The sequence below is a fragment of the Caenorhabditis briggsae genome (assembly GCF_000004555.2).
Source record: "Caenorhabditis briggsae complete genome, chrIV, whole genome shotgun sequence".
In the NCBI taxonomy this organism is placed as follows: Eukaryota; Metazoa; Nematoda; class Chromadorea; order Rhabditida; family Rhabditidae; genus Caenorhabditis; species Caenorhabditis briggsae.
The window spans coordinates 2,672,218-2,684,051 of NC_013487.2; the positions used below are offsets into that span (position 1 = coordinate 2,672,218).

General features: G+C 39.6%; 1 protein-coding gene across 1 annotated transcript in view; it reads left to right on the forward strand.

Annotated features, from left to right (window-relative positions):
- Positions 1 to 11,834, forward strand: part of CBG22463 — a gene marked incomplete at both ends in the record, with an annotated part of 15,278 nt that overhangs the window by 547 nt on the left and 2,897 nt on the right. The window contains 12 exons of the mRNA XM_045244926.1: positions 1,272 to 1,349; positions 1,402 to 1,893; positions 2,842 to 3,310; positions 3,923 to 4,405; positions 5,072 to 5,225; positions 6,229 to 6,500; positions 6,663 to 6,768; positions 7,696 to 7,826; positions 8,054 to 8,201; positions 8,800 to 9,005; positions 9,135 to 9,227; positions 10,339 to 11,715. Coding sequence (XP_045097573.1) covers positions 1,272 to 1,349; positions 1,402 to 1,893; positions 2,842 to 3,310; positions 3,923 to 4,405; positions 5,072 to 5,225; positions 6,229 to 6,500; positions 6,663 to 6,768; positions 7,696 to 7,826; positions 8,054 to 8,201; positions 8,800 to 9,005; positions 9,135 to 9,227; positions 10,339 to 11,715 — 4,009 coding nt within the window. The remainder of the gene's footprint in view (positions 1 to 1,271; positions 1,350 to 1,401; positions 1,894 to 2,841; positions 3,311 to 3,922; positions 4,406 to 5,071; positions 5,226 to 6,228; positions 6,501 to 6,662; positions 6,769 to 7,695; positions 7,827 to 8,053; positions 8,202 to 8,799; positions 9,006 to 9,134; positions 9,228 to 10,338; positions 11,716 to 11,834) is intronic.

Genomic DNA, 11,834 nt, shown 5'->3' on the forward strand with positions numbered 1-11,834 from the left:
TTAAAAATTCATCCATAGAAAATGTAGAAAAAATAATTGCGGTTTTTTTGAGCTATAGAACTCCTAGAAATGTCAAAAACTGAAAGAGGAGATAGATTTTTTCTGTAAAAAACTTTCAAAAATGACAATTTTTGACATTTTTTCTTCCGGAAAACGACCATACATGAATCTATAAACACTAATTAATTTTTTAAGAATCATTTGAATCATCTTGGAACTCCACAAAATCAGATAAAAATTCTGAAATTATGGTTTTAGACCTGCAATTGTGATCGCGCCAAACTTTTTTTCTGTAGGTCAAAAATTAATTTGCAGTTCGGAATTGTTCTGAGGGAGAGCGTTTAGGTTAATCAAATCGATTTTGTACAGCGAGTTCCCCTTAAAATGTGCTCCAACGCAAAACGGATTACTGTAGTAATTTTTTTTTTAAATTTCTCGAAAAAAAGTTTTCAAAGCTTTTTTATGCGAATTTTGAATTTTTTCGCCAAAATAGTAGAAAAACTAAATTCAGAATTTCCAATGAGAATTCCTTGCACTTTTCCTCTCCCAGATAATTGCGGATTTCCGCAAAAATCCTTTCTGTTTGCATTTCTCTTCGAAAATTGCTTTTTCTTTAAAGGAAAAATTCTAATTTACGATTTTCCTTTTTAATTTAGAAAATTTCAGCATTTTGCGATTTTTAAGCCTTGAACATCGCTGAAAATACGTTTTTGTGCATTTTTGCGCTGCGGTGAACAAAACTTTTTGCCGCTCAGGTTACTGTAGAAAAGGGGATTTTTTGGCGAATTTTCAAGAAAATCATTTTGATTTTTATGATTTCTGTCAGAAATCTAAAAAAGGTTTTTCTTCATATAATTTTTGAATTAAAAAAAAGAAAAAAAACCAATTTCCGAAAGAAAAAACTGTTTTGTGCATTTTTGCGTCGCGATGTACAAAACTTTTTAGCGGCTTGGGGTACTGTAGAAATATATAGTTTTTTGAGGAGAAAATTTGTTTCGCTGCAAAAATAGTTCCAATAGTTACAAAAATAATTAAAACATCTCTTTCTCAGTTTTTTTTTCTGTTGAAAAAACACTCGATTTTCCCTTTTTTTTCACCAAAAATCCGAAATTCTGTATTTTCGCGTCGCGGTGTACAGAACTTTTCCGAGCCTAGGGATACTGTAGTTGGCATATTTCCGCGAATTTTTTCGATTTTTCAATCGATTGTTAGCTCAAAACCCATCAAAAATCCCCAAAAAAATGCAGTTTTTTAAAAATACAGTTTTCTAGGTGTCATATTCAAACGATCGAGGGCGCCACCGGCAGAGTTCCCAAGGTTCTCACATTGCCAATCGTCGATCCGAAGAGGTTTCGAAAAATAAAATAAAAAATATTTTTTTGGAAAATTCCAAATTTTTAGACTTCCTGGTGAACAAATCTATTGCTCTACCGACTCTTATACTTCGATTCGCTCCGACGATTTGTCATTTGCACCGTTTTCTATTTTTGGTACTTTCCTTCTTTGTTTCCTCTTCTCTAACCCTTTGTGTTCAGTGGAGCGCGGTTGCAATTGCACTCCACTGAACAAAAAGCTTGCAGTTCGAGTTTTAAAATTCAAAAAAAAATTTCTAGTAGCAAAACCATCACCGTCAAATCCGGGCTATCTCGACGGCTACTTGGTGAATGACATTTCGGTGCAAATCGGACGACGTGGATTGTTGCCCGAGACGTTTTTAGTAAATTTGAATGTGCCAACGTCGTCAACAAAGAATTCAGAAGAAGAAATGAAGCCATCGTTCACGACGGACTTCAGCGAAGACGACGTCAAGTATCGGACGCCGGTGAGCGCTCGGACCGCCCGTACTGAGAATTACTCAGTGGCGCCGTACGCGAGAGCTGTCTATGATTTTCAGTAGGTTTTTAAAAAGCTGGAAATTCTAGAAATTCTGAAAAAAATCTGGAAATTTTGAAAAAAAAATGTTTCTTCAACAAACTATTTTGAAGTGTACATTTTATCAAAAAAACGTAACTGACAAATCCGCAAAATATGAAAAATCGCAGAAAATTGAAAAATTACATTAAAAATTTCGGAAAAATATGAAAATTTACAAAAAATTCGATTTTTCTAAATTTCGCTCAATATTCGATTTTCACCTATTTCCTTTGTTTTCAATAATTTTTTTGGCTCAAAATCACAATTTTCCAGTTTTTCTGTGCTCAAACATGCTAGCTATCATCTAAAAATGCATTAGAATCTCCAGAAAAATCTGAAAATTTCGAAAAAATATTTTTGTGGGAACTTGGCTTTTTTTTTGCAAATTTTCAGATTTTTTGACATGAAAAAATTCATTTTTAAACCAAAATTTTCGGTTTTTCGAGGCGGAATATCAGTTCTTCTCGATTTTAAGGAAAATTGAATTTCTCTGAAAAAATCTTTTTTTTTTCAGGAATTTTTCGAATTTTCCGCTCAAAAAACCAATTTTCATCTATTTTTCTCCCGTTTTCAATCATTTTTTCGGATGAAAATCACAATTTTTCCATATTTCCGACCCCAAAAATGCAGAAAAAAATTGACGAAAAACGCTTTTTTTTCCGGTTGATAAATCCCAAAATTCACTCTCTCTCTCCCCCTCTGCGCTCTCTTACAACTACACACTCTCTCGTCGTCGACGAGAGAGAAGGGTGAAGAGACGCAGAGAAAAGCGTATTTTTCAGCGATTTTCAACCGATTTTCAGTATAAAAAATTGGGTTTTTGAGGGAAGAAGAATTGGGGAAACCGGAAAAATTAGAGAAATGTAGAAAATCGAAAATTAAAAAAAGTTTTCGAATTTTCAAATTTCAAGCTCTAAGAAATTCCAGAGGCGAATTCTCCAACGAACTCTCGTTTGCCGCCGACGAGATCATCAATCTGCGACGGCGGGTCGATTCGGAATGGTTGGAAGGATCGATAGGGTCATCTCGCGTCGGAATCTTCCCAGCCGCATTCGTTCAAATCATCGTTGATCTTCCTGATGATGACGTGGCATCTGTGCAGAATCATCGGAGGAGCACAGCAACCGAAAACGATGGAATCGGATTCGCGAATGTTCGTCACGCGTTCGTCGGACGTCAGGGGGATGAGCTTACTGTAAATGCGGGGGATACTGTTCGTGTATTACGAATGGTCAATGATGAGTGGGTCATGTGTAAGGATCCGGACACGGAGAAAACTGGAATTGTGCCTGTTGGCTTTTTGGAAGTCTATTTAGACGATGAGGATGAGGATAATCAAACCGGAGGGGCGGTAATGGGAAGGAGAGGGACCGGAAGCGGTGGGAATGAATTTTCGGTAAGTTTGAAAACTTTGAATTGTGTTATAAAAGCTTCTAAATAAGCCAAAATTGTCAAATTTCCAAAAAATCGCTATTCTTGGGCTGAAAAACTATGTTTTTTTTTTCGAAAACTGCATTTGAATGCCTAAAATTGTGAATTTTCAGCCTTACTTTTTGATTTTCTCACACAATTAGTTCCAAATTCGAACTTTACACTAAAAATTACCCTAGAAACCGTCAAAAAACGGGTAAAAACAACCGTGGCCGAACTTTCCAAATGGTGGCCTAGAAAAATCGAAAAACTCGGCCATCTCGAAATTTTTCAATTTTTCATAGTCTCTTGGGTAGTTTTTGATGGGAAACCCGAATTTTGTAAGCTCGATGCGAAAATCACCGGTTAACACTGGAAAATCAGGTTTTTCGAAAATTTCTAAAATTAAAAAAATATCGAAAATTTTTAAATAAGTCCGATTGCGATAAAAATTGATATCACGAGCTGAAATGGCTCGAAAATCTTTTTCTGAGTTTTTTTAAAATTTTTTCAAAAATTGAAAAAATGCTTTTCCTCAAAAATTAATGCCGAGCAATCTAGGTCAAAACTATGCCAAATTTAATTGTTTTTTTTGCAGTTTGGCACAAATCGCTCCTCGTTCATCTTCACGACCAACGAATCCACCTCCGATTGGCGTCCTCCCACAAATCGAACTGCAAATAACACCGATTGGGCAACATTTGGGGATCCTTCAAAAGCCACGTCATCAAGCTCCAAACCCAACACCCAATGGGCGACATTTGGCGAGGAATGGATTGCTCCAATTCAGCTCTCCAAAAGCTCCGCCCCCGCACGCCCACCGCCCCCAAAACAGAGCTCAATCACGTCGCCAACCGCCGACATCGGCGACGTTTCGGAAATGTTTGGCACGGTGCCAAGCGCGCCGAAAGCGCCACAGCAGCAACCAAGTGGTGTCATTCATTCTGCGAGTGATTTTGAGATTGGACTGATTTCGGCCACGGAGGGAGCCAATAATGATGAGGATAAACGGTGTCGAATTGTGGAGGAGTTGATTAGCTCGGAATTGCAGTTTATCAGTGATATCAATAGTTATACGGAGGTAAGGTATTGACGGGGACTAGATTTGGGCTTCTAGGCCATCAGGCTCGATGGCCTAGAATCAATTTCTATGCCACCAAAGCTTAGTTTTGGGCTTTTCGGCTATAAAACCTTGATGGCCGAAGTTTTGGGTTTCTAGGCCATCAGGTTTAAAATAGTTTGATGGCCTAGAATTGGATCTCTAGGTCGTAATAGCTTATTGGCCGATTTTTGATATTCTAAACCACTAAGCGCCTCAGTGACCTATATGGCCTAGAATTGGATTTTCTAGGCCATGAAACCTTTAATGGTCGAGTTTTGGGTTTTTTAGGCCACCATCTTAAAATGACCTAGAACTGGTCTGATATTCATTTGATGTCTTTTCTAGGCCATTTTGCTATGGTGGCCTAGAAAACGCATCTTGCTAAAGTTAGGCCACCATGTTAAAAGAGCCTAGAAAACACACCAGGCCATGTTAGCCCATTTCTAGGACATTTCTACTTAGTGGCCTAACTTTTGCAAGTTGAGTTTTCTAGGCCATCACTTAAAAATGACCTGGAAATGACCCAACGTGCCCCTGATGTGCTTTCTAGGTAACTTTACCATGATGGCCTAGAAAATTTAACTTGCGAAAGTTAGGCCACCACTTCCAATTGACCTAGAAAATACACCACCCGTGGTGGCCGAGTTTTGGATTTCTAGGCCACCATGCACCTCTTTTTTCCAGGCCGTCGACTCCACCACATTGCTCAACCAGAAACAAAAAGTGGTACTGAAAAACGGATGTGCTCAAATCGTTCAACTCTCAGCGAATCTCGTTCAGCTTCTGACCAATGAGCAGAGTGAGTTTTTTTTCATGCTGGCCTAGATTTGGTTTTCTAGGCCACCATTTGAAAAATCGATTTTCTAGAGATTTTCGTGAGTTTAGATTATGAAATTCGAGTTTCCCATCTAAGACCACCCCGAAAAAACGAGAAATTTCGAGGTGGCCGAGTTTTTGAAAATTTCTAGGCCACCATTTGGAAAGTTCGGCCACGTTCCTTTCTGGCTGTTTTTGGATGGGGTCTGCGCTAATTTTCAGTGTAGATTCCGAATTTGATGTTTTTTTCCGTGTGAAAATCGAAAAGAACCAAGATATAAAAGCAAATTTGGCTGAAATTTTCAGAAAAATACATTAAAATCGAAAACCCGATTTTCTGGTGATTTTCGCAAGTTGAGATTACGAAATTCGAGTTCCTCATCGGAAACCACCCCGAAACCCATGAAGAACCAGAAAATTTCGAGGTGGCCGAGTTTTTCGAATTTCTAGGCCACTATTTGGGAAAGTTCGGCCACATTGGTTTTTAGTCGTTTTTTGACAGTTCCAGGCCAATTTTTGGTGTAAGGTTCGACATTAACCTTCATTTTGTGTGCAAATCAAAAAGAAGCGAGATCTAGAGGCCATTTTAGCTAAAAATTGCAGAAAAATATTGAAAAAAAACTGATTTTTCATTTCTCGATTTTCTCGATTTTCAAAAGTAAAACTATGAAATTCGAATTTCCCATCAAAAACTACATCAGAAACGCCGAAAAAACAGAAATATTCAAACTGGCCGAGTTTTCAAACTTCCTAGGCCACCACTTGGAAAGTTCGGCCACGCTCCTCTCTGTCTGTTTTTGATGGTTTCTGGGCTAATTTTTAGTGTAGAGTTTGATTTTGACGTTTATTTTATGTGAAAATCGAAAAGAAGCAAGATATGAACGCAAATTTAATTGTTCAGGGATAAATATAGATTCTGGCCCATTAAAAGCATTTTTTTTTCCTTTTTAGGCTTTTCTGGGCCATTCTAAGCGCATCTTTTGCAGCAAAACCCGCGGAAGCCCAACAAATCGGCGCTTGTTTCCTTCAACTCCGCAAACCGTTCGCCCAAACCTATGGATTCTATTTTCGCAACATTGAGCACATTAATGCTCTGACGAACTCGGCGAAACACGAAAAAACGATGGAGGCGGCGCTTTTGGACATTGTGAAACGAATGCGGGAGGGTGGAGCGGTGGTAATTGATGGACCGACTGCCGTGTCGAGACCCATTCAACGGGCTACGAAGTATCCGTTGTTCTTGAATGAGATTGTTAAGGTTTGTGGCTCATTTTCAGGGGAAACGAGGCTGAAAATTGAATTCAGAGGATTTTTTTTAAGATGGCAATTCCATTTTAAGATGGCAATTCCGATTTTTCACCCTATTATTTCTAAAAATTCAAACTTGCCACCGCCCATTGTCAATAGAGCACATTTGCAGCTGACACCACTCGTGCACACGGATCACCCTAAATTAACGGAAGCGATCAAACAAATGTCGAATTTGGGACAAAAAATGAACGAGTCGAAAAGAAGGAAAGAGCTGAGTGAGTTTTTGAAAAACTGAAATTTTTGAATTTTGGCTGGAAATGCTCAAAAACCAACTTTCTAGTAGTTTTCCCAAATTGAGATTATGAAATTCGAGTTTTCCATCAAAAACTATCTTAGAAACTAAGAAAAAACAGAAAATTTGAAGGTGGCCGAGTTTTCGGAATTTCTAGGCCACCATTTCGGGAAGTTCGGCCACGATCGTTTTTAGTCGTTTTTTAAACTTTGCTAAGCCAGTTATTAGTGTAGAACTCGAATTTAATGTTTATTTTTTGTGAAAATCAGAATGAAGCAAGATATGAAAGACAAATTTGGCTGAAAATTGCTGAATTTGGAGAAATCCCGATTTTTCGAATAAAAGTATGGATTTTTGCAAGTTGAAGTGATGAATTTCGAGTTTTGCGTCGAAAACTACCCCAGAAACCCGAAAAAAACAGAAAATTTCAAAATGGCCGAGTTTTTCGACTTTTCTAGGCCACCATTTGGAAAGTTCGGCCACGGTCCTTTTTGACAGTTTTTTATGGTTTCTGGACCAATTTTTTTAGAGTTCGAATCCAACGTTTGTTTTGTGTGAAAATCAAAAAGAAGCCAGATATGAAAGAAAAATCTGGCTGGAAATTGCTGAAAATCGCTGAAATCCAAAAACTTGCTTTTCTAGTAATTTTCGCAAGTTGAGACTATGAAATTCGAGTTCCCCATCGAAAACTACCACAGAAACCCGGAAAAAAAGAAAATTTGAAAGTGACCGAGTTTTTTGAATTTCTAGGCCACCATTTAGAAAACTCGGCCACGGTCGTTTTGGTCGTTTTTTGATGGTTTTTAGGCTAATTTTCAGTTTAGAATTCGAATTTAATACTTATTTGATGTGAAAATCGAACTGAAAGCTGAAAAATCTCAATTTTAGCCCTAAAAATTCATTTTTCCAGCCCAAAAGTACATGTCGGACGACAAGCAGACGTTTGGCGAGATGCTCTCAAAGATGACGTTCCACTCGTTAAAGAAGAAATCGAATCGATTCACGTATCGAATGGGATCATCGTTGGGTGTGGTGAAATTGGTGGGTTTTTGAGTCTGAAAATTGCTGAAAATTGGCTAAAATTGGCCTAAAATTGGCCTGAAATTGATGAAAATAGACCTAAAATAGTCTAGAGCGATTTAGGCTATTTTACGCTCCTTGAAATTGAATTTTTTCTCATTTTTCAAACTCTAGGGAATACCTACAGTAATTATTACAAAACAACAGTAACCCTACAGTAATCCCCTACTGTAACCCCTTCTTTTCAGCTACGCGACACGGATTTCGATCGACTGGTGTGTGAGCTGGACAGTGCCGAACGACGGCTGGTCCGGTTCAATTACATGTTGGTGATCTACAGGAAGAAGATGTTCCACGAGACACGTGTTCTGATGCACAAAAAGCTGGTGGAGCCAAGTGAGTTGTGGTGTTTTTGAGTCTGGTGGCCTAGAAAACCGAAACTAGGCCATCAGGGTTTTTGGGGCGTTTTTAGGTGGTTTTTTGGCAATTTTTAGTTTTTTCCTATTGATTCTAGAGCTTCATATTGCTGATTATTTTTGACCCGTTCTCTCAATTATTTGATTTTTTGGCTAGAAATTTCCAGATTTTAAGATCTAATTTATTCATTTTTTTGTTCATTTTGCATATTTTTAGCCTCTTTCTCTTCATTTTCAGCTCTATCGCACATATTTTTCATCCGATTTTTGGGTCTTTTTACCCAATTTCTAGGTGCATTTTTCATATTTTTAGGGTCTTTGCAATCCATTTTTAGTTTCATTTTTTTCCCATTTTTAGGTCCATTTTACCCTATTCTCAGGTACATTTGACCCAGTTCTAAGCTCTTTTAACCTATCTATAGGTCTGTTTTCCATATTTTTTGGTGTTTTTTGCCCATTTTGGACACATTTTTTTCATATTTTTAGGGCGTTTTTTATTCATTTTTTCGGGCCCATTTTTAAGTCCATTCTACCCAATTTTTGATCAATTTTCCTTAATTTTGGACCCATTTTTCCAGGAAAAAAGGCTCTATCAAACGGTGAAATCGACCAACAACTTCAACCGTTCAATCACGCTGTCAAAATCTGGGCGAACGACGTCAACATGAAGATTCGTGATGATATTGTGAAGGCGTTGAGGAATATTCCGAAGCGACTGATTAAGAAAAGGAATGATAAGCTGATGGATTACGAGGCATCGAGGACCAAGGAAAAGGGCAGTGGGGTAAGTTTTTGCCTTGAAATTGGATGAAAATTTGAAAGTTTTCAGCCAAAAAATCGTTCAAAATTGGCTGAAAATTGCTGTTTTCAAATCCAATTTTTGGCTGAAAATTTTATGAAAAAATTTTTCCAGAAACGCGACTTTGCCGAAATCCAAAAAGACTACGAAGCGCTGAACACACAGGTCAAACAGCAACTGCCAAAGGTTACCGAATATTTGACGAATGTGAGTTTTTTCTTCTTTTTTAAAATTTTAAGCTGAGCAATGCGATATAATGGAAGAAGCATGTTTGCTGAAAAGCTGTAAAATAATGCCCAGAAATGCTTAAAAATAATCGAATTCGAAGCATTTCAACATATGGTTATGAGGAATTAAGAATGAGCAATGATGACTCATGGATTTTCGATTTTTGGGCAAAATCATGATTTTTGAACCGTTCCATTCAGTCATAATTCCATTGCGTTACAGTTCTATTGTGCCATCTTTCCATCAATTTCTTATCACCGTAAGCCCTCTAATAGAACGCCACCCGGACCGTCCATTTTGAGCCTCTCACTCCTTTTGAGCCTATGGACCGCTCATTTTGAGCCTCTCACTCCTTTTGAAAGATATCAAAAAGTTGTCAACTGATAAAATGTTTATCATGTTATCAGCAACATTTGATCAGTTAACCACTTTCTGATATCTCTAACAGAAAATGAGATACATGTGCTCAAATTCAACGATTCGGGTGGCGTTCTATTAGAGTGTTTACGGTATTTTAACACTATTTTCCGAGATTTTGGACCCGAAAAAATGAAAATAATCATCTAAACTTTTTTTAGGTCATTTTCAGTGATTTCAAGCCACTTTCAGCTGTCTCATACCATTAAACGTTGAAAATTGATTCGAAAATGATCCTAACCAAAATGTCCGTACTGAACTACTGATTTTTGACCTACTTTAAGCTATTTTCAGCGATTTCAGATCCCTTACATTGACCATAGTCTTTCTCGGACCGATTTCTGATATTTTCGAGTTGTTTCCAACTATTTTGAAGCTTTGATTCTTGAAAAATGACTCAAAATTGCCCCCTAGAACAAAAAATCCGTATTTAACTGATTTTTGACAATTTTGAGCCTTTTTCGGTGGTTTTAGACCTCTCAAAATTACCATAGGCCATCCCTGACCGATTTTTGACAATTTTGGCCAATTAGAGCCATTTTCAGTGATTTTAGACCCTTAGACCTCTAAAATAGATTTCATATGTTCCTAGAAAGACAATTACCGTACTGATTTTTGACCAATTTTAAACCATTTCCAGCTGTTTCAAACCCCTAAAATGGTAAAATTCCAGGTCCTCGCCACGTCGATGAAACAAGTCTCCGAACAGGACAAACGCCTCATGGAGACCCAACGAAAACTGTTCAACGAAGCCAAGTCTCGCCAATCGGACAGCAATGCCCCACGATCCTTGATCACCAACAACACCCAGTGCTTTGTCGATTTCTACGACACCGATCGGATGAAACCCCTTCAGAAGATTGCTAACAAAGCGATTCAGAATATGAAGCAACGAGCGAGATCCGCGTCACCGACGAATAAAAAGGGAACTAGTAGTGGCGATTTATGGGCGGGGCAGACATCGGTGTTGGCTCCATCGGCTACGGAGAATCTGCCGACGATCACAGAGGCTCCGGTGGTCCACATCCACAAGTTTAGACCTCAAAGTCAAACAGAAAGGAACACAATTCTAGAAAAGGCTGGAGCCAAAGGTCGCCTAGGAGACATCTTTGTTTCCACCACCCACTACCCCACAGATCAAGGAATGCTGAAGCTAGCACTATCCGAGGGGAAGCTTCTGTTGGTCCGTCAGAACGATGTGGTGCTCGCTGTGAATCGAGAGGTACCCAGTATGTGGTTGTGCTATAATGGCTACTACAACGCAATGCTTCCAAGTAACATTCTGAAGCCGTACACGTCAATCGAGAAGGGAGAAGATGTGGCTGCCCAATTGATTTCTCCGGTGACTCAGACGCCTCCCAAGGTTGTTCCAGCGGTGCCAGTGGCTCCGGCTCAGAAGAGCCAGAATCTAATCGACCTGGAGGATCTTTTCGGAGCACCCCCACCATCTAGCGCCCCGGCTCCGCCCCCTCCACAGCCTAACTTTGCGGACTTTTCTGCTCTACCCCTCCAACCGACTACCACAACTCAAAGTACGAACTATGATTGGACGTCGGCGGCAATGACGCTTCCGATGGCGCCACCTCCACCACAGGGAGCGGCTCCTCAGGTGGCTCCACAGAAACAGGCTCCGCCGACGCAACAAAAATCTGGCCCCAACTACAGCCTGGACCTCGACGACCTGTTCTCCGGGCTCTCTACGATTGATTGGGGAGCCAAGACCCAGCAGGACTTAACCCCTCCGGTCTCGGCGTTCCGAGGAATCGACCATCAGACTGGCCTCTTCAACCCCAGCCAACTTCCCGACGAAGCTCCGCCCCCACTACCGGTGATTATGAATCCAGCAAGAGACGCTGATCCGTTTGCGGTGAACTTTGATACAACGTTCGGATCTGGAGGATCCACGACGTCTTCGGTGAAGTTCCCGGTGAGCTTTGACGATCCGACGACGCCAACGATGACGTCACTGATGCCAACGACGACTGCACAGATCAGAAGCGCGTCGGCCGCCGCGCAGCCGACCAGCGCGTGGCCGATGAATTCGATGATGGCAAGGTAAGACAGAAGACAGAAGTGGTGGCCTAACTTTTGCAATTTGCGTTTTCTAGGCCACCATTTTAAAATGACTAAAAAATGGCCCAACATGCCATTGGTGTGTTTTCTAGGTCA